At 43.6% G+C, this 25,431-nt stretch overlaps 1 protein-coding gene across 5 annotated transcripts in view; it reads right to left on the minus strand.

The window, feature by feature from the left end:
- PTPRT (protein tyrosine phosphatase receptor type T) overlaps nucleotides 1-25,431 on the minus strand; it is a 482,418-nt gene that overhangs the window by 76,036 nt on the left and 380,951 nt on the right. For all 5 annotated transcript variants that reach the window (XM_064730049.1, XM_064730046.1, XM_064730048.1 and 2 more), the window contains exons 13-14: nucleotides 19,077-19,113; nucleotides 3,845-3,980 (exon numbers count right to left, since the gene is read on the minus strand). In XM_064730049.1, the coding sequence (XP_064586119.1) occupies nucleotides 3,845-3,980; nucleotides 19,077-19,113 (173 nt within the window). The remainder of the gene's footprint in view (nucleotides 1-3,844; nucleotides 3,981-19,076; nucleotides 19,114-25,431) is intronic.

The raw sequence follows: 25,431 nt of genomic DNA on the forward strand, positions 1-25,431 counted from the left end.
AATTCCACTGGCCCTAGCAATGCACCAGTTAAGGTGCAGTGATTGCACTGAGCTTTGGAAAATCCAAATTCCACTCAGCCTCTAAACAAAGGGAAACATGACCAAGATGTAGAAAATGAGAGTATACACAGCTGAAATCCCCAAAATTATTCCATTAAACCAAGCCCTGGGAGAGGCCAGGACCTGGGCTCACACAGCTCTATTGACTGGAAGTGTCCCCTTGAACATCCTGCTGTTCTTTCTGCTGCTCTCCTGGCTGGGCCACAGACATCTGGGATCCCACCAGACTCTCAGCCCTCATTAAAAACCTTCACATCCCTCCAGGCTGCAGGGGAAAGCTCAGAAAGGTTTGCTCCATAAGGACAGAAAATAAAGGAAGACAAACAAAAGGAAGATTGTGTTTTGAAATTGGACATTTTGGCTCAAATTCTTCCAAAATATGCAGCCTGAAATAAGGACTTTACTAAAGAATATTTCAAAGCTTAACTGTGAGGACTGGTCAGAGTTATGGTTCAGTAAAAACACAACCTGGTCCTAGAAAATAGAACACAGCCCAAGCCCTGCCTGTCTCCCATTTGAAACAGGGACACAGGGGGGACACAGGTCACTCAATGTGCAAATGTCCCTTTTCCTAATTCTGTCCTACAGCCTGGGTATGTTCTGCCCAAGAGGCTTTGGGGTTTTATTTAATTAGTTTAAGGTAACCACCTAAATCCTAATCCAGAATAAGGAGCTGAATTTTCATAGGAGGAAATAATCCTAGACCCTACATAGCCCCAAATCTCCTTTTTTGCTACCGACAGCAGTTTAAAGCACTTATTTACAGTGCATCCATGACGGGCTGTCTGATCCTATTTATTCAGTCTCATATTTAAAGGGGTCAGTGGAGGCTTTGTCTGCTCAAACACACCAGCCTGATAGGTGTCACATTCTTCACTCCAGGGAAACACAAGGCACGATTACACCAGAATTAAAACTGCCCAGATGAAATCAGAACAGACCCAAATCAAATACTTTGGGGAGGGGCAAAGTCAAAGGGTATTTCCTCCTGAAAAATATCTTTTTTTTTCTTGTTTCCTTTTGTTTTTACAAAATTATTTTGTATACTCTCTTACACAAATGTATTTAAATAATATTAAGGAAAAAACAACAAGCTGCTTAGAGGATTAGAAATATTTTCATACAATAAAAATGAGATATTTCCGGATATGTATCTGTTAATGAAAGAATGTTGTTCTGCCTTTTGTGAGCACATACACTCATGTAGGCATGGATGACCACCTCTAAATTAACAGGTTAAATTATCACAGAATCAAAGTGGTTTGGGTTGAAAGGGACCTTAAAGATTATTCCAAACCCCCTGCCATGGCAGGGACACCTTCCACTGTCCCAGGGTGCTCCCAGCCCTGTCCAGCCTGGCCTTGGGCACTGCCAGGGATCCAGGGGCAGCCACAGCTGCTCTGGGCACCTGTGCCAGGGCCTCAGCACATTCAGAGTGAAGAATTTCTTCCTGATATCCAATTTAAATTTAATCTCCTTCAGTTTGAAGCCATCCCCCCTTGTCCTGTCCCTACATGTCCTTGTGTGAGGTTTTTCTCCATTATGTTGCATCAATTTTTATATTTCACATACATGTAATGATGATACTATGGCTTAACTCCTGGAGTTAGTGTGTTCCCAAAACCAAGAAAACAAACTGTTAATGGTTTTGATTTTAAATACTATAAGACAGTCATATTTAAAACAGAAATTTATATGTACACACAATTTTGATATAGATATATAAATATGGAAACTTTAGCAGATTTTAGACAATCCTAAGTTTCAACCAAAACTTTCAGACAAACGTAACATCAAACCCAAATTTTTCACTATATTAATACACTGCTTGGCTTAATTTAGCTTCACATATCTGACTGAACCCTCTAACACTTTATCAGCCCCCAGAAAGTTTTGAGTTCCTGGAATTTTTGCAGTTTGTTCTGCTGAAACTCTGAGCAACTGGGCACTGCTTGCTCATGCTCTGTGTCTGAAAGGTTCCAAGCACTGTGCTGCCAACCTGGTGAGTGCCACAGAACAAAAAGAGATCCCTGATGATACCCATGTTTATCTCAAACCAATGTCTTTCTTCTCTTCTAGTGCCTCTCATTGCTCTCTGTTAACAAAATGCTTCATCCAGGAAATCCTGTGCCTATTCCCAATGAGCTGTGATGCCCTGGACAATTGGCAAATGCCATTGGGATATTTTCCAGCTCCATTTGAAGACAGCGCCTCAAGTTCAGCTCTTTAATTTATTTTTCTGAATTGTTGCCTTGCAAGGCTACACTATTTGTACACCAAGGCCTTGGTGCTCTGGGAAGGGAACTGTTTTTAAAATGAGGCAAATGCAGACATGGAATGCAAGAGCTTAAGCTCCAAATGCCTCTGTTTGCAAAATTAAAGGAGAACTCTGCTGTTAAATTGCCCTCTCAGAAGAGCTCAAGCTTTCAGCTCTGCTCCTCCAGAAGCTCCAATCCATTTGTGGCCCAAATCAGCTTCTCCTTTTATAAAAGCTGGTCCCAACCCACACTGGTTTACAAATGCAATGAGCCTGACAGGCTGAGGCTCATCCTCAGGGAACATTGTCCATATGGAGCTGGACATGGCTGGTGGTGCCCATCCAAGGGAGCCCAGCAGGGATGTGGTAGCAGCTCTGGAGGTGCTGGAGGTGTGCTACAGCCTCCCACACCTCATCCTGCACTCAGAGATTCTAAATGGGAAAAGATTTTAAAGTCAATGAGGCAGTTTATTCCTTATTTCAGTGTTTCTTACAGCAGGTATCCCTGCAAATTGCAGCAAACAGATCCAGACTGCAGGGATTCTGCTTGTCTGCCCTGGGAGGGGCTGTGGAAACAGCACAGAGGAAACTGTAATTTTCCAGCTCTAGGGAAAAAAAGGGGAGAATTCACATTTCTAATACTCCCACTCACCTCCTTTGCAATGTTAACTTTGAAGAAAATTGCCCAGGTTTACAGAGCCTATGGCAAAACCAGCCAGAGCAAGGTTCTGTGAGTGGGACATCACAGCCAAATTCAGCAAACATTGCTGCTCCAGGGGCCTGGCACATTCAGCTGAAGGTCCTGGGCACTGTCTGAGGGGCCAGCTCAGCTCAGCAGGAGCTGGGGAACTTTCACACAGAGCAATGGATCCTCAGTGCCCAACCTCTGGGACTCATTCTGCATTAGGAGTAATTCTGCCTGGGGGGTTGTGTGTGTTATCTGGGAGATAACAACTTAGGTTGTAGCAGTCAGTTCAGCAAAAGCATCAGAAAACTCAAGTGTTGGAAAAATGGTTGGGATGAAGCAGCCACAGCTTCTCTGGGCACCCTGTGCCAGGGCCTCACCTCTCTCACAGGGAAGAATTCCTTCCTAATATCCAATCTAACCCTCCTCTCTGTCAGCTTGAAGCCATTCTCCCTGTCCTGTCTCTCCCCATCTTTCTGTAGGCTCCCTACAAGTACTGGAAGGCCACAACTGGGTCACTCCAAACCTTCTCTTCCCCAGAGTCTCCCAGCCTTTCCTGGTAGGAGAGGTTCTCTTTTTATCCCCTTTATCCCATGCTACTTTGTGACTTATCCCTTGACATTAATTATCAATTAATTATCATTATCTCTTCGCAGTAACAACCATTCTTTTGTTGCTGGATCTCCCAGAACTGGTATTTCCTCTGGACCCTTAGTGTCAGTGTTATAACACAGGCATTAATTGCTGCTTTATGTCACACATAAAGAATGTTTTATCTTTATTTATTCTTCCTTTGGAAACTACAACAAGAGGTCCAAGATGGAAGCAAAGCAGAAACTTACCTTCTTTTGATGGTAAGCATTGCTCCCAAGAGGATAATAACAAACATCAGGAGACCAGCTATAACTCCAGCCATTTTCACCGTGCTGTCCACTTGCTTTTCAGGTTCCACTGCGTTGGAATTCTGGGTGGAAGCTCCTTAAAAGATGGAGGGAGAGGAAGGACAAGATAAAAAAAAAAAAGCATTTCCAGGCAAACTGTGCAATGATCCACTTTAAATATTCATTTGAAAGCCTAACAACATATTTGCAATCAGATTGCAATAGACAATTGTCCATCTAACCAAATCTGCCTTTAATGAGGGCTAATGACAGATAATTCAGAGCAGTAATAGGGTGTAAAATCCCAGTGTAGTGCAAATGACACTAATATTTTACTAAGTTATACTGTAATGGGGCATTTACTCTTCTGAAGCACTCAGCATGTACCCAGAAACAGGAGAACAACAGTTCTAATTTTAATCTCAAATAGTTTAAATGGACTTGAAATCCTTACTCCTGGAAATAGTGAGCACAGTAACATGTAATTATAATAATTCTTCTGGCAGAAACTTTTTTCCCTCCAAAATCAGCTCACATTTGTCTTTCTCAGTCTATTGGAGGCCTGGCTTTTTTAAACATCCCATTACAGATATACATGTAATGAGCATTAATCCAACATATAGAGCAGCACCCTCCACACAGAATCATGGAATGATTTGAGTAGGAAGGGACCTTAAAGCCCATCTCATTCTAACCTCTGCCATGGGCAGGGACACCTTCCACTAAACCAGGTTGAACCTTGGAGCTCCATCCAGCCTGGCCTTGGACACTTCCAGGGATCCAGGGCAGCCACAGCTTCTCTGTCCAGCCAATTCCAGTGCCTCAGCACCCTTTATCATCACACACCAGGCATGAGTTCTTCAGCCCAAATCAGAGAGCATAATTTCTATTTGAAATTTTAGGGGGTTTTAGTTCATTTGTTTGGTTTTTTAACAAGCAAAATCTACATACCTGAAAATAAACCATATTTAGGAGCATTATTTGCACAGCATTTCTGCTCTAACTGAGCACCTTGGAGACAGCTGCCCTCTACCCTATTGCTGAGACCTCATTAGTCCTCATTACAGACCTTGGCTCTGCTGACTTCAGTGCTTGCTGCACAGAATATTTCCAGATATAGCTTAAGCCACTGAGCTTGATTTAGAAAGCCCCACAAGATTTGACTCATGGCTACTCTAAAGACTAAATAAGCCTATCTTCATTATATTCCTGTTACACTTAACTACTCCTAAAAATATCACCAGTGCAGCTCACAGAGTTAAATGAATTCATGTTACATGAGATCCACTCTTATCTTGGGCTTCACCTTTGCTGCTGCAGTCAGCCAGGTCTTCCCATGCAGCTTAAACACGGGCAAAGGGAATCAAAGGTGAACACGGGGGGCTGACATCAGAAGACCACAATGTTTTGCTCTTTTAACAGCTCTGTGCTGCTGATCTTCAGGAAATCTGAATCACTTCTGTTCAAAGTCACTTGCTGGGGGAGATAATATCCAGTCAAGCCCATGTGTTGGTGTGACAGCAGTGCTACTGTCACTGGGGTGGTGTTTTGCCTCTTTGCCACACATTAAACTGCAGATGCTTTAAGAGATGGTGCACTGATAAAAGCATGATTTAACTTCTCCTACAGCTAAGCTGTTAATCTGGTTTACTCAGAGCAAAACACAAAAATTACCAAGCAAAAAGGGCTGGCTCTTGGAATCACACGTATCATTTTCAGCTTTTGCCCCTGACAACTCTGCTATTCTGCTGCATTCACCAATTTGCCCATTCAGTTAAGAGTTCACTGATAACTTCTATGCTCACAGGTCTGAAATGCATTAATGGGACTCCTGAGCATGAAAATAAAATAAGGGATCAGTTGCATATTTCCATCTTCATTTGACAAGCTCTCCCACAATCCTGCAGTAAATGTGTGCAAGAGGTGAGCTCTGCACCATCAGACAGGCAATCCCCACACTGTCACACAACAAAGGCAATGAGAAAGGTACAATTTCTCCCTGAAAATGGCTAAAACTCTATTCATTGAAGTGAAAGTCAGAAGTACTCCAAATTATCCTTCAGCTGAGCTGCACTTACTCTTATGACCCTAAATAATAGGTGTTGGAGAATGGTTTTCTACTATAAACAGCACAGTCAGACGCCCCTCATTTTTGTACCATCTGAATACCCTCATGAAGTGTGAGCTGTGTTAGAAGAAATAAGAATGTGCTGTCAACTCCATCTTCTGATCCCCCAGATTGGTTTGATTTTGCCAGGCTGCTGCTCGTTACTCCAGGCAATGTGTGGTCAGAGTGGTTTTATCTGATATTTCCCACCCCACTGCAGGCTCCTGCAGTTCCAGGAGGAGAAGAAAGGCTCATTATCCATCCTGACACCTCCACACAGCGGTGACTGATTCACTCCAATCTTCTGGGCACCTCTATCTCTCTTGGCAAAGGCCAGCAATTCCTTTAGGCTACCAGCCCAACCATTTGTAAGTTGTCTCAGCTAATAGTGCCTAGGAATGGAGAATGTGACAGTGTCAGCAAATTCCTGGCTCTGGGATTCTCCAAGCCTTGCAGTGAAACAGGACTGCAAAAGTCCATTGTTTTCCTGCTGTTCTGGCAGATTTTCCATGCAGATCCTAAATCTCCTCTGGCTGCTCTGGTTTCCCACCTGCCCCAGCACCAGCTGTAGGTGAGAACATTCCTGTCCTGGCAGGAGGAGCTCTGAGAGCTGTTTCTCTCAGGACATGACTTCTGCAGCTCCTGACAGAAACACTGTTTTGGAATTCATTTTTGCTTCTCTCCTGTGACCGTGTTCACAGGGGTTCTTGGATGAGGGAAGAGACGAGGATCTGACTCCATATTTCAGAAGACTGATTTATTATTATGATACATTAAAACTATACTAAAAGAATAGAAGAAGAGGTTTCATCAGAAGGCTAGCTAAGAATAGAAAGCAAAGAAGGATAACAAAAGCTTCTGTCTTGGACAGAGAGTCTGAGCCAGCTGGGCTGTGATTTCCCATTAATTAAAAACAACCACATGAGACCAATCACAGATGCACCTGTTGCATTCCACAGCAGCAGATAATCAGTGTTTCCATTTTGTTCCTGAGGCCTCTCAGCTTCTCAGGAGGAAAAATCCTAAGGAAAGGATTTTTCATAAAAGAGTCTGCGACACTCTCCCTTATAGAGATGGAGGATCTGAGATCCTCTGAGCACAGCAGCCCATAAAAACTGCTCAGATGGCCATTTCCTACAAATATCTTTAAACACACTTGCAAATCTCTGCACTACTGTACTTGAGGGGCCACCCTTTTCTTTCTGAAAAACCATGTTTATATATTGCTGGCATTAAAAAGGAATGAAAACAACTATAACTGTATTTTCTAGTGGTTACTTCCACCACATTTCCTGGAATGAATTGTTCCTTGTAACAGGAGCTGGATGTTGGAACAGTAAGGCACAGAGCAGGTCACCACTGTTATTAGTGTGTGATTTCAGTGGCACCCAAAGCCCCCATGGAGGTCAGCACCCCATTACTCTGCACTAACACAAACTAGGACAATTTTCTGTCCTAAGCTTGAGTTCTTAAGAACAAAGGCAAATGATAGCAGGCAGTGCCAGGGGAGTGAAGACTGCAAGTCCCCTAACTCCCTGTCTGTGCCTGATCTGCTCCACCAGGCTACTGCTCTCAGAGATGCTCTATCACAGACATCTTTTGTGAAAAATCCTTTCTTTAGGATTTTTCCTCCTGAGAAGATGAGAGGCCTCAGGAACAAAATGTAAACAATGATTATCTGCTGCTGTGAAATGCAACAGGTGCATCTGTGATTGGGCTCATGTGGTTGTTTCTAATTAATGACCAATCACAGTCAGCTGGCTCAGACTCTCCGAGACACAGACCTTTGTTATCATTCTTTCCTATTCCATTCTTAGCTAGCCTTGTGATGAAATCCTTTCTTCTATTCTTTTAGTATAGTTTTAATGTAATATATATAATAAAATAATAAATCAGCCTTCTGAAACATGGAGTCAGATCCTCGTCTCTTCCCTCATCCTCAGACCCCTGTGAACAGGGTCACAATGCTCCTTTCTGTGCTGCACAAAATTCTCATCCCAGGAGCCAGAGCAGTGCCCTGACTGACTTCCACAGGCACTGACACTCACCCAGCATCCACTGGTCAGTCAGAGCTATTTTAATTCTTTCCCTAGCAACCCAATTGACTTTGTTTCTCTTCAATCCCTTCCAAAATTCCCAGATCCAGCACCTTGTAGTGAGCCAGAAGATGCTACAGGCAGCACACTGATGGGAGATACAGTTCTGGTGATGCTGCAGAGATGCAAAGGGAGCAGGGGCAAATGGCCAATTTCCCAGAGCTGTCCAGCTCATCAGCCCATGAGAAGTCAGGTTTCTGGATCATCACACACTGATGCTTTAATTAAGGTTTTAATTAAGGTCTAATCTGGCCATGCTGCTGTTGATTTATAGAATCACAGAATATGCTGAGCTGGAAGAGACACACCAGGATCACCCAACCCAGCTCCTGTCCCTGCACAGACACCCCAAGAACCCCACCCTGGGCATCCCTGGGGTGATGCTCAAACCCTCCTGGAGCTCTGGCAGCCTCAGGGCTGTGCCCATTCCCTGGGCAGTGCCCTCTGGGGCAAAACCAGCAGTGGCATCTAAGGGAAAGCTACCATGGCAATCTCTCTCCCAGCAATTTCTGCACAAGGTATGTTATTTGAAAATAAGCCACAAAATATAAAGCAACCTCCTCTGTGGAGGTGGCACTCTGAAAAACATCCAGGAAAGAGTGATTACTGAGTGCATGTAACTAAGCAGGGCTGATAATACAAGTTTCTTCCACAAAACCTATTTCACAAACTGCAATTTGAAACATTCTTTACTTCAGGCAGCAATTACAATATTGCATTAAAAAAAAAAAATAAATGACACTGCCAGGAAAAGGAATTCAAGAAAGCCATAAACAGGAGGAAAAGTCAGGTATTTATGGGAGGTTTCCAGGTGGTGAGGCACAAATTTCTGCAGTGGAAGGGGCACCACAATCACCAGTAGCCAAGACTCTGGAGGAGAGAGGAGCATCCCAAGGCTTAACAGGAGAAGAAAAAAAATCAAATAAAATTATTCTAAGGCAGCTGGGTCAAATATTTAGAGTCAAGGAAAGGGCAATGCAAGTGTAAAGGAGGGAGGGACAAAATGAGAGAAACAACACAAGAAATGGGAGGTTCAGCCACCTCCAGGAGACAGGAAAGACCCAGCAAGGGGACAAGTCTGGCAATGATGAGGTTTGGTTTCAAAATTGTAGCACCTAAGAACACAGAAAGAAAGAATTTCTTCAGAAAGAAATCTGCTCTTGGAACAAAAAACAATCAGAAAAATCACTTCAGAGCATTATTTAACCCAGAAAAATTAATGAAAAATATTGGGCTCCCAGTCATTATGTGTTGAAATGATCTGCACAATCAGAGTAATTTCTTTGCAGCACATAATGGCCAGGCAGTGGGCTGAATGTAAAATCTCCTAATAGACCTAGAGGCTTGTATTCAAAAGACAGCTATTCTCAAATCACTTGTAAACACGATTTCCTTTATTTATTTTTTTATGGTGCTTTCTATGTGAGTGGCCTACAAATTATTAAAGCAGCTCTGCATGCAGGAATGTTTTCCCTCGTGTTTTCAGCTCCTGATAATATCTATGCCTGTAAAACACAGTCTGGAGTGCAAACACAAGGGCAGACAGGTACCTCCAGGGATGATAACACTGAGATAAAGGTGGAAAGGCACCTTTTTACATCCTGATGAGGAAACCAGCCCAGAGTGTGATCTGACCACACCCTCCAGCAATTTATCAGCACTAAAAACAATCTGTGCATGATGCTGGAGCCTCCATGTACCATGAGCCAAGAGAGTGGAACAGCTCATCACATCTAAAAGCCAGATTCCTCTTTGTTTCTTTGTTGTAATTCATTAAAAAATAAATATCACAAAGAGGATCACCACACACAACATCACCACACCAATTTTCCACCTTCAGTTGTTGAAGATTGCAAACAGCACAGGCTTAAGCCTGTAAAGAGACACACTCATTTCTTTAACAAAGCTCAAAAGGAATTGAAAGAATGATGAGAGCCAAAAGCTTTCAACCATATTCTGAGCAGAGAGAGCAGCAAAACAAAGCAGTCCTGGAGAGAAAGACAGAGCAGAATTTGTATGAGGGATTTTCAGGCTTACAGGTGGAATCTGTGGGAGGATGAGGGTAAACACACAGTGAGACACCAAGATCAGCATTGCTAAGCTGAATGAGAATTAAAAAATAGCTCTAAGTGAATAATTGATTCTGGAGATTCCAGGCAAATCCAGCACAAAGGCTATTCTTTCTTCCTACTCTCTTTTTAAAACAGGAGCCCTTAATTTGTGCTGGAAGCAGATTTATGGTCCCCAAGAATAACAAAGTTTATAACATTTCCCTGAAAGAGGAGCTCAGCTAAAGAGAGCTGCTGTGGTGCCAACAAGCGATGTGATGGTTCAGGGGGTGAGAGCACGTTTCTGTTGTAAGTCTTCACTTTTGCAGAACTGTATTTAAAAACTAACTCAAAATTATAGAAATGGAAAACAAGTACAATTACCAAAATGACAAGTTCAAATTTAGAGATGTGACTTAATTTTTGTGAAGTCAGACACAGGGAGATCAACCTTTTGACTGATAAGAGGCAAAAACTTCTCAGTGCCTCACAATGTTATGGGTATATAAGAGATTGACCACAATTACTGACTTTTCCACCAGTCAGCCACCTCTCATCATGATTATCATGAAAAATCCACACCCACAGCAGCTGCAGAAGCTGCAAAACCAGTTAGCAAAGCCCAGGGGTGGGCAGAGAGTGAACACTGAAATGAAGTCACCTTTAGAGCCCAAGGGGACGAAGGTGGCTCAGGTACCAGGGTGACCCCCAAAAAGCTGCCCTGAGAGGCTCACCCCGAGCTGAGGGAGCAGCAGGAGAGGAGGAATCTCTGTTCCAGCTAAAGGGATCAGCTGGGCAGGGTCAGGAGTCTGTGCACGCACACTCTACGTGTGCTGCATGAACACCAGGACGCTTCCTGTGCTCTGCCAGGCTGAAGCAGCACTTTCAGGCAAGACTGGAATGAAGATTTCCCTTTTCCTCTACAATAACACTACAAAATAGTCTCACACCTACCTTGTAATTTTATCATATATCCTAATGCAACCACGTAATTTTTAGTGTCCAGCTCCTGGAAGAAGCTCAGAAGCTTGTTAATATCAACCCTGTTTCTGAATACTGGCTTGTCAAAAAAACCTATTTAAGGAAACAGGCATCATGTTTTGTAAGAGTCCTGGGTGTATCATGCCTTTGGAAGTGTTGCTAAAGGACAAGGATGTCAGGAAAATTAATCCACAAACATCAGAGGTCTATGTCCAAAAAGGAGACAGAGGAGTGCTTTTATTTTATCTGAATAAAGGGAGATGCCATGGGGCATTCCCCTGGGGTCTCCCTAATTTTTGGAGGGCACAGCCTCCCTTTTTATCCCAATTTTCCAGCCACATTTCCCTTCTCTCTTTCCCCATTGACTGAGGTACTTGAGAGGTTTGGACTTCCCAGAATGCCTGATACCAGAGATTTCCCTACAATGTATAACACTCCCATTTAATTTTTAATTCTTATGGAATTTAGGGGTTTTCCCCATTGTTTCTTTCATTTTTCAATATCCAATTTCATTTATCAGCAAACCTACAGTTTGTTTGTAAAGGCAAATATCTTTTTTTCCCCATTCATCAATCAGTGGAATCCTTCCCATTGTTTCTTTTATCTCTCAGTGCTGGTTTTGTCTACCAGCAGACCCAGAGCTTGCTTGTAAAGACAAATCCCTCATTCCTCTCACTGACAATAATAATCTATCTATGAAAATCATTTTAAGTGATTTGCAGTACCTGCCCAGTGGCTGACCCACCTTAGACAGGATTTGTATCAGGAAATGGAGACAAAATCCTGATCACCCAAATGAGTGGGTGTGAGGGTGTGAAGGTCGGGAACATGAAACCCCACTGTCCTCTAAAACATGAGAGTCCCCTCCTGCCTGCCCCCTCCTCAGCCCCTGTGCAGAGGAGGCTCCAAGGGAATCCAAAGAGCTCTTCCTGCAAACTTCCAAGCAGAGATGATGAAAAACAAGCCCCTAAATTTCATAAGTGAAGAATCATCCAATGCTCCCTGCAGTCAAACTAAGTAAAAGAAAGCCAAAGGAAACCTTTTTTAATTTGACCGCCACTTGTGGCTTTCATGTCCAACTACTGACTTTTCTTTAATTTCCACTCCTTTACCTGGCTACCAATTAATCTGCAAACAAAGGTGAATGGCCACTGCTTCAGCCAAGAGCATCCTTTCCCACCTGAAAAAGCCTGCTTTGGTTCCTGGAGGGCTTGGCTCACACAGCTAAAATGTATTTTATTTTCATTTCTCCAAAGATCTTTCCATCCTGAAGCTACTTGTGTCCTGGCAATGGATGCTCTGAATTCCAAAGGTGATGTTTTCAGTCTCCTGTGGCTGAACTATCCCAGATTTCATCTTAAACACTGTGCTTCTCCTCTTACCTCCAGCTGCCTGTTTTAACTGGGGAGCCCAGGATTACGGTTTGGCAATGCAGCAGAGCTCTGGAGTAGATAATGACCCCTGGACGCAAGGCTGGAAATACCAAATTCAGTTCACTCCTGGCCTCATCCCATTCTGCACCAGGTTCTCACTAATTCAAAGCTGTGCTCTGGAATAAGGAATTTATCAATTTATCTGCAATTTATTTGCAATTGATCTGCAAACAAAGGTGAATGTCCACTGGTTCAGGGCCAGCCACAGCCAAGAGCATCCTTTCCCACCAGATGGGACCTGAAAAAGGACAAGAACCTCCACACTGTTCCAGGTAAATCCTTGCCTGCTTTGGTTCCTGAAGGGCTTGGCTCACACAGCTATAATGTATTTTATTTTCATTTCTCCAAAGACCTTTCTATCCTGAAGCTACTTGTGTCCTGGCAATGGATGCTCTGAAATATCAAGGTGATGTTTTCAGTCTCCTATTGCTGAACTATCCCAGATTTTATCTTAGAAACTTTGCTCCTTCTCCTCTTACCTCCAGCAGCCTATTTTAATTGGGGAGCCCAGGATTAGGGTTTGGCAATGCAGCAGAGCTCTGGAGTAGATAATGACCTCTGGACATGAGTCTGGAAATACCAAATTCAGTTCACTCCTGGCCTCATCCCATTCTGCACTACCTCAAAGCTGTGCCCTGGGATAAGGAAGCCCCTAAAGGGATTGTGATTCACAAAACTTGTGCTAAAAAATAACTTTTAGAAGGCAGAAATTTGTTCAGAGGGAAAAAAACCCAACCAACCGTTTTCATGCATTCAACTTAAAAAATGTGATAAACTCCTCTGAAATAAATAGCACCAAACAGAATAAACCTGTCAAAGGAATAATATTCCAGTGCATTAGAAGACAAAATGCAGCAACAAACAGATTTGAAGTGGGATTAGATCTGTTTAAAAAACACATTATCTGTCTACAGAACCAGAATGTATTCCAGGAAACAAAAGAAGCCTCTTCAATGGATTTGAGGGAGCAGGAGTTATTAAATCAACAGTTTTCACGTGCAGCAAAATTGTGTGGGAACAGCAGGAACTTTTTCCTTCCTCATTTTCCACTGATTTTTTTGCAGAATTCTCCACCAGCCCAAGGCTTTCTTGGTCACATTTCAGACCCAGGTTCTTTACTGAGATATCAACATTCTCCCAGGAAGTTTCCTTCTTCCCATGTTGATGCACTACCAAAAATCAGGATTATTTGAACTTCCCAGTAATCCCAGCACTTTCCTGTCCCTGTATCATCCTAGCTGATGTGCAGTTGAAATAATTGTTGGGTGAGGAAGTCATAGAGAGGCAGGAACAGCCATGCAGCACTGGGAGGGGAGTATTCCTAGAGAAACTGAATCCATCTAAAAACTGAAAAATCAACCATCCTTTCCCATTAATCTCATGTAACACTGCCACATCCCAGCCATTCATTCTGTGCACATCAGGCTGAAGTAAAAGAACCTAATTCCACAAGCTGATGGGCTCTCCCCTCCATATTTAAATTTTCTGGAGTTAATGATGATCCTGGTCCCATTGTTACATATATTGGGGCAACTTTATGGCACACAGGCCTCCAAATTCCTTCTGACGGAAACTGCAAAACCCTTGAGAGGTTCTGAACCTCCCCACTGATAGTGGTTTGGTGCTGCTGAGGATAAATTCTGCAGCATCTCTGGCCCCAGCAGAAGTTTCTATAGAAACTACAGTTTCTATAGCTCCTCTATGGAGAGCTTGCAGAATCAAGTTTTCCTTTTCTTTCCACCGTTTCTCCGACAGCAGGACTCAGCTGTCTATGAATATGCACAACAATCAGCCCCAGAAAATGGCACAGCTCCTTTAATTGGAAATGCAAGCTCAGCTCCATGCACACTCAGGGGACCCATGGGGCTCTTCCATCACACTCAGGAGCTGCTGTGAAGATCTGAGAGCTGTTGAGCCCTCAGCTGACCCTCAGCACAGACAGATCTCCACTGAAGCAGCGCCATGAAAGCACTGCCCTCCTTTATGCTGCAGTTGGAGCAACTGTAAAAGTAATTTCTCATGCAAAACAAGCATTAAACAAGAAGTCATGAAGCTGCTCAGACCTCTGGAAGTTTGATCAGTTTTGCTTTTTCTGAACTGATAATCACCTGTGCTCAAGAGGCTGGGCAGGTTTGGCGTGGTCACCTGGTGTCTACCTATCACTGCTAAGAACAAGCAAAATGGTTCCCAGGCAGCATGCACGAGACAAAAAAAAAAAAAAGGAAAAAAAAATAAAAATGTACCTCATAATGGTTATTATAGTTCCATTCTTTCATTTGCAAGAACTCACATTTTAAGGAAAGGAGAAATGAGTATGGGGAGATAAGGAACCATTAATGAGCCCTCTGCCTTGGTTTCAATTACACCGTGAAATTAATTTAATGCACTTTAGGAATACAAGAGGTAATCGCTCTCTCTTGGTAAGAGGTTGCAATTTTCTCTAATAAAGTGTCGATATAAATATGTAGCTTTAAGACAGGGAGAACAAGTCAGTTAATTCAGAAAGAATAGGACATATTAAAACAAATGCTGTCAAGGAAACCAAATGGCAAAACCTATAAATAACCCATCTGAATGAAAATTGTATGGCAGAGAGCTGGTAAATTGAAGTTTAATTATAAACATTTTTAAAGACTGTTTTATGTTAATGAGATGCATCCAAGTGCCTAATGCTGTGAAAGATAACATTAGTCCAGTAATTAAAAAAAAAAAAAAAAAAAAGAGAATAGCCTATGTGAGGAGGGATGTGGCAAGAGATCTGAGACCAACAAATCTGAAAATAAAGAACAAACATAGATACAAAAGGTTCATAATGTTTAACATGCTGGCAAAGTGTGGGGTGGCTACACAGAGTGGACAAACGCAGGGAGCTTTCTGATGGATCATCCCAGGTCACCCAGCAAGGGCTGGTGGTGATTCCCTGCCACTGGCCCTTCCCAAGGCAGCACCAGCCTCAATGGAGGCACTGGATGGAGGGAAATGAGCTCAGGAGATGTGCTGGCCCAGCTGGGAACCCACTGGCTCTGCTTTGGAGGAGCTGCTGCTCTGCCATCCCCTCCTCTCAACATTTAATAGCCCAATACAAAAGGATTTGAGAGCTTTTTCTTGCCACCACAAGGATCAAGTTCATCAAAGGAGGGGCAGCACACAGAGAACCATGAAGAGAAAACACCACCAGAGAGCTGGGAAGCAGCTCCTGCACAGAGCTGGGCTGGACTGAAAAGGGCTCATCTGAGCAGCCTGTTTCTGGCTAAAGAGAAGGGGAAAAAACTGGGAAAGCTCCAGTTTTGTTTTTTTTTAATGGATTAAGCCACTTTTAAACTCACTGTGCTTTGGTTTTCTTGGTGCTGGGGCAGTGGGACACAGGGAGCACAGTCCCTGCAGCCAGCTGGAGCAGAGGCGGTGCAGCAGCCCCGAGCGTCTCTCGAGTGATTAAAGAGCCTCAGCTCAGAGCAGGTGCCTCGCAGCAACACCCAGGATGTGTGACAATCCCCCAGCAACACATGCCTAACACATTTCACTGCCTAATTACTCCCACACTCACGTTCAGTGCCCTTGTTAATCCAGTGCTTCAAGAGAATTCTTGCCTTGCTTAAACACGCCTGGATCCTAATCTTGCTGTCGCTGGTGTAAATCAGAACTCCTTTCACTGCTGCTAATGCAGTGACAAATGTCTAGGAATGGGAAAATTAGGCCTCTATTCCAAAATGAACATTTAGTCTGGCACCAGTAGTATGTATTTATTTACTTGCATCAAATCAATTTTTTTTTCTCCTCTGGTACCAACTCAAGCAGAGCTTTTAATGCTGAGATTGAGCCTGCCTCCAAAATAGGGGTTTTTTTTTCCCTGATTTCTATCAAAGACACCACAGTGGCATCCTCACTGGCAGCTCTGATGATTCAGTTCAAGGCAGACTGCAGGTTTGTGCATTCTATCCTCAGAAAAACACCAATGCAAATGAAGGGGAATACAGAGCAATGCCGTTAAGGATAATCAATATAACGAGCAGACAGAAGACAGCACAGACACAGGAGGTTATCTAGAACATTCCAGCTATCAGGACATGGTGTAATAACAGTTTTGTGAGTGTCTCTGTGCACTGCCCTCTCCAGGGGGCTGGTCCCTTTATCCATATGGAATTAATGTGTGGTGGAAATGCAGCCTGAGGATGTATGGAAACCTGAAACTGTGGGAAAGCCCACAGAACCACCTTGCACAGCTGAAGCTGTGGCAGCTCCTGTGACATTACCATCACCCCAGCTCCTGGTGCTCCCTTGAGCTGCACCCAGCCCTGCTCCTTTGGAGAGCTGAACCTGCCCCAAACCAGGCACAGCTGGGGCATTTCCAGCTCCGTGCTGAGAGCCAGGCACTGGGAATTACAGCACTGCGATTCAGAGCCAGGGAAAAGAGGAAGAGAATTTCCACAGAGATTTCTGCACTGCACACGGAGGAATAAGATATCTACCTATAAATCAAAAGTGATATGAAGCAAAAGTGATATAAATCAAAAGTGATATGAATTGAGACAGCGAGAATAAACACCAGAACTACCATCATTTCTTGTCCTTTTCCATTCAAGTCAATAAAGGAAAAAAACCTAAAGAATAAGATCACCAAAAAGCAGTGGCTCTAGACATCCTCAGGCTCTACCCATCTCTTTAATGTCTCTTATTAAATTAATCCTAGCAAGAGATGTTTTTCTAAAAAGAGATGACATTCAGAACCAACAGGAGGAGGGGGGTCATTGACTGAGTGGCTCAGTGACTTTTCCTGGTGACCTAACAGGGTTAATGAAATTATCTCAGTTTGCAAAAGTCAACTGAAGGTCAAACACTTACAGGACACTTTGCTGAGGTACCCAAATCAGAGAGTGCAAACAAAAGGTCGTGTCAGAATGGGATTTTTCAAGCTGTATAAGTTATTTTGTTTTGAATATTCACAGAGCAAATATCTTTACTGCTAGCATGACAACATTCTTCCACTAGCTCCAGAAAAAAGAACAACTGAAATGGAAGGAACAACTGGTTTCCAAAAATTAATTAATCCAGTATCTCTGATCTCATGAAGAGACTGTGCTATTGGAAAAGCTTGTGGGGATTCATTTCACCCAGTGCTGCTCTTGCTCTTTCTACCACCAGAAAGCCAAAATCAGGTATTTGAAATGGTCACGTTACTACCAGCTGAGAGAACTGAGGGGAAGGAGACACATAGACTGAGACACACAGAATGTTTGTAACCCAGAGAATGAATTAAATAAAGATTTTACAAGGAGCTTTTAAACAGGAAAGGAACAGGAGGGAATGGGAAGCACCAGAGCCACAGATGAGAAGGAGAAATGGGAGAAATGGCTCCTCCTCCTCCTCAGCTTTCAGTGGTGACACAACTGCTTACAGCCCCACCAGTGTGCATTCAGAGCCTGAGCACAGGTGGGAGCTCCAGGGGCTCCACAGGGAGATGGAAAATGCTCTCCAGTGCCTAATGGGGTTTCTCTGAGCCCTCCCAACTCCTCTGCAAGTGCAGACGCAGAAGAAATCAGGACAAAGGACCTTGAGGTCATTGACTTCTGCCACACGTCAAAACAGACGGAAAAGAATGGAAAAAACGGGATGGTGCCTCAAAGGATTTCTGGGCTCCTGCCAATTTTGGTGGGCTCTCAAAGCCTCCACAGGCAGCCATGCAGGTATTTGACATTTCAGCACAGCAGCAAGAGCACAAGCTGGCAAAGCCAAGTTTGGAAATGGAGAGGCACCTGCAGCACAGCCCATGGCAGCACCCCAGCCTTTCCCCACAGCTCCTTGGCACACTACAACTTGTGGTGGGGAAATCTTTTACAGCTACTCTGTGCTGCAAATCAATTGGTGTCTGACATCTTTTATAGAAAAGTAGGCCCTGGGGTGATTTTGAAATCTTTAGAAGAGTTGTTAAAAGCAGTAAACTCAGAGAAGGAGCTCAGGCATTGTCACTGTTGGTCCCTCAGGAGCTGCACCTTGTGAACCAACCTGGGGCTGTTTTGGGTTTGCTCTGTGTGACCTGTCAGCTCGCTCTGTTCTGAGCTCACCACAATGGAAATCAGGAATGTTTGTTCAATTATACCATGAAAATGGCATGATGTAAGAATTGTGCCCCGCTGTGTACAAGGTTAGGCTTACACGAGATCTCCTCTTATCTACTTTGTACAGTTGTGGAGAGAACAAATTGAATGGGAAGTTAATGTCACTTTTTCAGTGATGTTCTGCCAACAGCAAGAACAGTCCTCAGGACAGAAAAGCTGTCAACAGAATGAGGGGAAGGAGGAACCACAGAGAATTATACCCTGCATTAAAAAAATAACAGAGGCCACAAATATAGTGGAGTGGTCGTAGAAATTGTTGTTCTCCCTTGGCAATCTTCCTTTTTAAAAAAAATAAAATAAAAGAAGAAATAAAGAGGCTGGTTCTATGGCTAGGAACTGTAATCAAGTTGTGCCACCACCGTAGTTTTTACATTTCTGGTATTGTGTTTTGCAGGAAAGAGAGAGACCCACATACCTTTTGTTGCCAGCCGGACACAGTTGATTTTTGTTTCCTGAAAAATAAAAAAAACACAAGAAAAATATATAGGAAAACATCACAGCGTGTAATTTGCCCATCTACAGTAAACACACATTCCTTTAAAAAGCTACTAAAAATACATATATATCTTTTCTTGCACTTCATCTTTGAAAATACCACCAACAGTTTTTGTTGCATAAAACACTCCACACTAGTGGACTTGCTTGCAGTTGGTTCTCTTAAGTGTTGAAAAGTTGGGAGTGACAGCACGTTTCTCCACGCTCCACATGTGAGTGATGGGTCCCACACAAGTGCCTGATTAGCTAATAGAATTTCCCAGTTAAATGACCTGCTCTGTAATAGACTGACAAGCCTTGGGTCAAAAGTACACGCCTCTGTACATCTCACTTTCATGCACCATTACTGCAAATTTTGCAAATTGGGTATTTATTTAAACACATGGCAAACAGACACCGAAGAAGTCATTTGAATATTTCAGCTCTCTGATGGATGTGGAGCAGACCAACATTCTGTGCTGCTGCCTCTGCCAAACGAGCTGTTCCAACAACCCTCACCACTGCAGCTCCTCATGGCAGAGCTGGGACAAAACCCAATGCTTTGTGTTCAATCCACCCTGGAGCCTGCAGAGCTGCAGAAATGGGATTTGGATCCAAATGTTGGGTTTGGCTTCACAAACAGCTCAGACTCTGCAGCTTTCTCAGGCCACCGCTGCTGCAAACACAACCTCTGTGGAGTCCCCAGCTCCTCATTGCTCAGCCCTTCCTGGCAGGGCTTGCTGCTGCCCAGCCTGTGATTGCCATCCAAATGGGAATGTGTTGCCTGCTAAAGAGCTGCCTCTGTCAGGCACTAATCTGCTGCAAGGCTTGCAGAGCACTTTATGCCTCTACACGTCTCAGGTGTAATGAATCCAGCATAAATTACTGTGCTGACAATGCTCCATTAATATGGATGCTGTCTGTGCTCTGGAAACAACAGCCCAGCAAAGCAAGCACTGCTGAGCACCTCCTTCCATCCTCAAACAACTGGACAAACCTGGTGCAAATCTGAATTTGCTCTTGGAGAAAATTGCTCCATCTGTGACAAATCCTCCTTGGCTGGAGCAGACACACACTGTGCCTTTCTCCTCGTGCTTTTGTTGCACGTAGGAAGGGGATGATTGCAGGATCCATGCTGGGAAATGCTGGGAATCACAGGAGCAATTCCCTCTGATCCCTTCCTGTGACGCCACACAATCTGGATATAAGGCACACTGTGTGCAGCTTAAGAACAATGAGATACCCAGAAGGACAAACCTTTCCTTTGACCTTGCCTTCAAACTCTCTTCAGGAATTCCTGGCTCCTCGAGGACAGTCATGTCTATTTCCCAGTCCAGAGTGGGACTGAAGCCCTGTTCATCCCAGCAAGCCTGGGATTACACAAAGGGGTGTAACCAGAGATGTCTCTGTAATCAGGTATCTCTGCTTACACCCCTTTGTCCCCCCAAAATCCCCCCCTGCACAACCTGCACCAACACTGGCACTGCAAAGTCACCACAGCTGCACACAGAGCTGCCCACTCCCCTCATTCCAATGAGCTGGAATTCCCAGTTATTCTGCAAATCCAAAATCTTTGTTGCTGCTTGGGATGTATGGAGCAGGAAAAACACAGCTTTGTTTGCAGAGCTCTGCACATAGTGCTGGGAACCAAAGACAGACAGGTCCTGATGTAGTTTCTGATTTACAAGGTGAGCTGGAAAATCAACAATGAAGAGTAAAATAAAAAATTAAGAGACAGGATTTTTGCAGTCTGCAAGTAGGTGGACACTTGCTCCCATTTTCTTGTGTATTTGTTGCTTTCTGCTGGCTTCAGAATGTAACAGAAAGCTGGAAAAATTAGTCAGTGCTGGAAAAAGAAGAGTCTAGAATGATCTCATTTGGACATGTGTGTATTCCTGCATGAGACCCTCCCACAGGGTGATTGGGAATACAGAATTTGTTCTGTTTGCATCTGCACCCACTGATGGCTGCACTGAGCACAGCCACAGCTCTTAGAACTGGCACTGCCAAAACAACAGCTACAGGAACAAGGTGTGGACTTCAGAACTTCATTTCAAACTGCATCTTCTGGGGAGGAAAGCATAAAAGGACCTGCACAGACACCAGCTCCCAGGGGTGCTAAAGTGTAAATACTTGAATTTAATCCATATTCTGGGTTAAGGCTGATTATTCCATTGCTCTCCACTGCTCATCTCTTCAGTGTCTCATAAAAATGAGATCCCTTTCAATTTACTCTATTTTTCTTTGGTTGATACTGAGCATTGTAAGTTTGCATGAATCTTTTTAAGAAGGAACAAAATAAATAAATACATTGCCCCCTTCCAAAAAAAAACCCAAAAAACCACCAAACTCAAAACAACTAAAAAAAACCCCAACTAACCTAATCATCCTCCCAAAAAACACAAAACCCAGTTTCCCACAATCATGTTTGTTTTCTGAAAAATATTACTTTTGCTTCAAGGCTCTTTCCTGTACACAGTAAAGATCAGAGAATGTTAATGGGTTCGAATGCACCTTAAAATGCCATAGGTAGGGACAATGCTTTTATTTTTATATTTCTCCCCCAAGCTACATTTCCCATCTTTGAATTTGTACACACTGCTTCTTGTCCTATCACTGCAAGGTGTTTCTCTTTAGCCACCAGCAAAACAGGAATAAACAATGTTGGTAATTATCAATGGTCCATCTAGCTTACCTAAAGCAATGGCAAAAAATAATTAAATAAAGACATAATAGTAGAAGTTTTAGAAAAAAAACCCAAATATTTTCCCAAAATTCAGTCTCTGTGGTATTTCTGAATATTCTTTCAAATGCTGCAATACTTATTTCACATTTTATGATACCGCAGAAGTTTTACAAGACCTTATATATCTACAGCAATCTTAATGATACCTAGAGAGCCAACATATTCTGCATATCTGTTTCATGCTATGGCTGAACTCACAGGAATAAATTAAATTAAGATGCCAGCACTGCTTCAGCTCTGTATCACTGCCAGGTTAAGGCAGACATTTTACAGCCAAACAGTAATGGATCAACGTAGGCACATTTTAACTGAGATCCTGGAACAGGAAAACACTTCATGGCCACATCCTGCAGCTCCTGACCCAACCTCACTTTCCAACATGCTCCACACCCTGAAAGCTCCCTGCAAAATGAGCCCATCCACCTCCTACCTCAACACATTGATGGAAATTTGCTTTCTGGAACTTATTTACCAATGAATAAAAGAAGAGTATGGAGTGCCCTCACTCAAGGCTGACGCCTGGCTGTATTTTTCAGTCCACACAGGATGGGCAGATATGAGCAGTGTGTGCCAGGGTGCTGCAGCCTGTTCCTGCCCCTTCCATCAGCACAGCCAGGGACCCTCTGTGAGCCCTCTGTGCCCACCCAGCTCCTGCCCACAGCCTGGCTACTGCACACCATGAGCCTGCTTTAGCCTCCCCCTGCATTTCCAGGGCTGCTTAAAACATTCTTTCAATATAATTTTATTCTTTCATTTTAGAAGCAAAGGAGCTGCTGCTGTCTACTAATTACTGAGGTTCCTAAATGCGCATTTCACTCAAGTGAAATGCACAATAACAAAATGAGTTCTGCCTCTGTCTCTTCAGTGTTTGGATGGGAACAATTTTCTGCAGAAAAGGGCTACGAGGGCAGCAGGACATATGTTTATGTGACAGCTGCATCTTCACAACCTAAAAAGCCACATGATCTTTTTTTCCCCCCTTTTCTTTGAAACTGACAGCTTGCTGTTTACAGACTACCAACAACAATGAAAGCAGCAAAGCTTTTTCATCCATCTGTTTTCACACCCACCATTTTCCCCTTTCCTTTAATATGATGATGACTTTGCAGCAGTCAAGCAGAGCTTGCCTTGCCTCAAGAGCCCCCTGCCAGCCCCAGCAGGACCTGCTGTCCCCAGGTGTGCCATGGGGGCTGCCCCACAACAGGAAGAGGCACCTCAAACTGGGAAATTTTGTCTGCTGATAGTGCATGGACTAGACAAGGAATCACCACTCTCCCCTTGGCCTCAGTTCCACCTTTAGTTCCCCACGTCCCAGAGCTGAACATGGAATTTGTTGGCAACCTGCTTCACACAGCATAGAAACCATGGGTTTGCCCAGCCTTAAGGAGTTATTCATTTGGTACTCAACAAATTTTGCCCAATCTAAACTATGTGTTTATTTTCTATGCCATTGCAGCCAGTGGTTTGCAGTCTTAAAATATATCTGTGCAGGGTCAATGGACTCCCCTATAATTTTTATTGCCAGCTCCAGGAAATTGCTATTTCCTTCCAAAGACTATTATTGCTATTCCAATTATCAGCTCTTTTTTTTTTTTAGTATCTGTGTCATTTGGAGAAGGGAGGTTTAACAAAGTGGTTAGGGCTTTTATTATTTACAATAGGAAGTCATGTCAATGATCTGTAGTTGATGACTGGATACCCACTCCTCTCAACCTCTCAAAAATTATGTAGGCTGGAGGAGGATTTTATTTATTATGCAGAAAACACTCAGGTCCACATCCTCTGGTCAAAGAGATGTGGAAACAGGGGCATACAAAGAGTGAAATGTTCCCATAGCTGCTTTATAAATGACATTATGAAGGAGAGAATGTAAGTGGATAAACTGTTCACCCAAAATCCTCCTGAACACCGAGCTGGTTAGTAGCTCACACAAGTGATGCAGGCAGCCCTGGTGCCATTTCATCTTTCAGAGCACAGCTCGTGCTGAACTCAACCTCCCTGTTTTTTTCATGGCCATCTCCAGAGGGATGAATGGCATCTCTCTGCTGGCAGCTCTATCCATACCTCCCAAATGTCCCAGAGGAATAATGCTGTGTGCTGTGAGCAGACCTGTCAGCATCAAGAAATCCGGCCTCAACTCCCCTGATAATAATGAGCTGCCCGATTGTGCATGTAGTACAAGTCATTAGAGAGGCAAAAAATCAATAGGAATCTCGGTAGAGTCTATCATTCCCTCAAAAAAATAATATTCTCATTGATTCCTGCAGTGCTACTTTTCACAATTCTGGGTTGAAGACATCAGTCACTTGTTGGACCACCAGGCTGGCAGAGCAGCTGGCAGCATCCCCCCATCACTCCCAGCTGTGTTACACACGCTCCTGCTCATCTCCCATTTCAAGGAAAAATGGCCAAGAGTTATTGATTGCAAACTGTGCTGTTAAAAATTTCATTTTAACTCAATGAGGTAAAATGCAGCTCCAGAAAGGATTTTTTTTTAAGGAGCTCTGGTTTCTGAGCTGCTCAAAAATTCAGGCAGGTTTTACATAGCGGCCAAAAATTCTCCCCATTGGAGTGTGGTGCTGGATCTGCAACCAGAAAAAGACCTGAGAACAACCAAACCTGCAGCACCAGTTTGATTATTGAGCCACTGTAAGGATGAGGAGTAACACAGGGTTGTCAACTTGGCCTCATGTCACAGACATCTTTTCATGAAAAATCCTTTCCTCAGGATTTTTCCTCCTGAGAAGCTGACAGGCCTCAGGAACAAAATGTAAACAATGATTATCTGCTGCTGTGGAATGCAACAGGTGCATCTGGGATTGGCCCATGTTGGTTGTTTGTAATTAATGGCCAATCACAGTCAGCTGGCTCAGACTCTGTCCGAGACAGAAGCTTTATCATTCTTTGCTTTCTATTCTTAGCCAGCCTTCTGATGAAACCTTTTCTCCTATTCTTTTAGTATAGTTTTAATGTAATATATATCATAAAATAATAAATCAGCCTTCTGAAACATGAAGTCAACATTCTCGTCTCTTCCCTCATCCAAGAACCCCTGTGAACACGGTCACAGCCTCACCTTCCAGAGGGAAAAACACTGGCAGGGCTGGAGTTTGAAAGGGGCTGAGCTCAGGGACGGTTTCCAGACAAGCAAACCTTCATGCTCTGTCAGGCAGCCATCTGTAGCAGGTGGCACCAGGACAAGCAGCAAACATCAGATCCCTACCTGGATGGCTGTGACACTGTCTGGAGATCCTGCCAGAGCACAGCCAAGCCAAATGTGCCCTGTGCTTCTGTGCCACCTCTTGTGCTGACTCCTTCCATCACCTGAGCAGTAACTAGTGGTGCTCCTCACTCCCACAGCCACCAAGCCTGCAGTTTCTGTGAGCCCTTCCTCCTCCTCCCCTCTCACTTCAAACTCTGCCACGTCTCAGCTCAGCATCTGGCTCTCAGCAGTGTCTGGGAGAGAAATTCACATGATTTGGAAGTGTTTTGTGTTACAAATCTGAAAAGAACCCAGTCTCACCATGTTCTGCTCAGATTCCAGTCTGGA

The sequence above is a fragment of the Zonotrichia leucophrys genome, chromosome 20, assembly GCF_028769735.1.
Source record: "Zonotrichia leucophrys gambelii isolate GWCS_2022_RI chromosome 20, RI_Zleu_2.0, whole genome shotgun sequence".
Taxonomy (NCBI): domain Eukaryota; kingdom Metazoa; phylum Chordata; class Aves; order Passeriformes; family Passerellidae; genus Zonotrichia; species Zonotrichia leucophrys.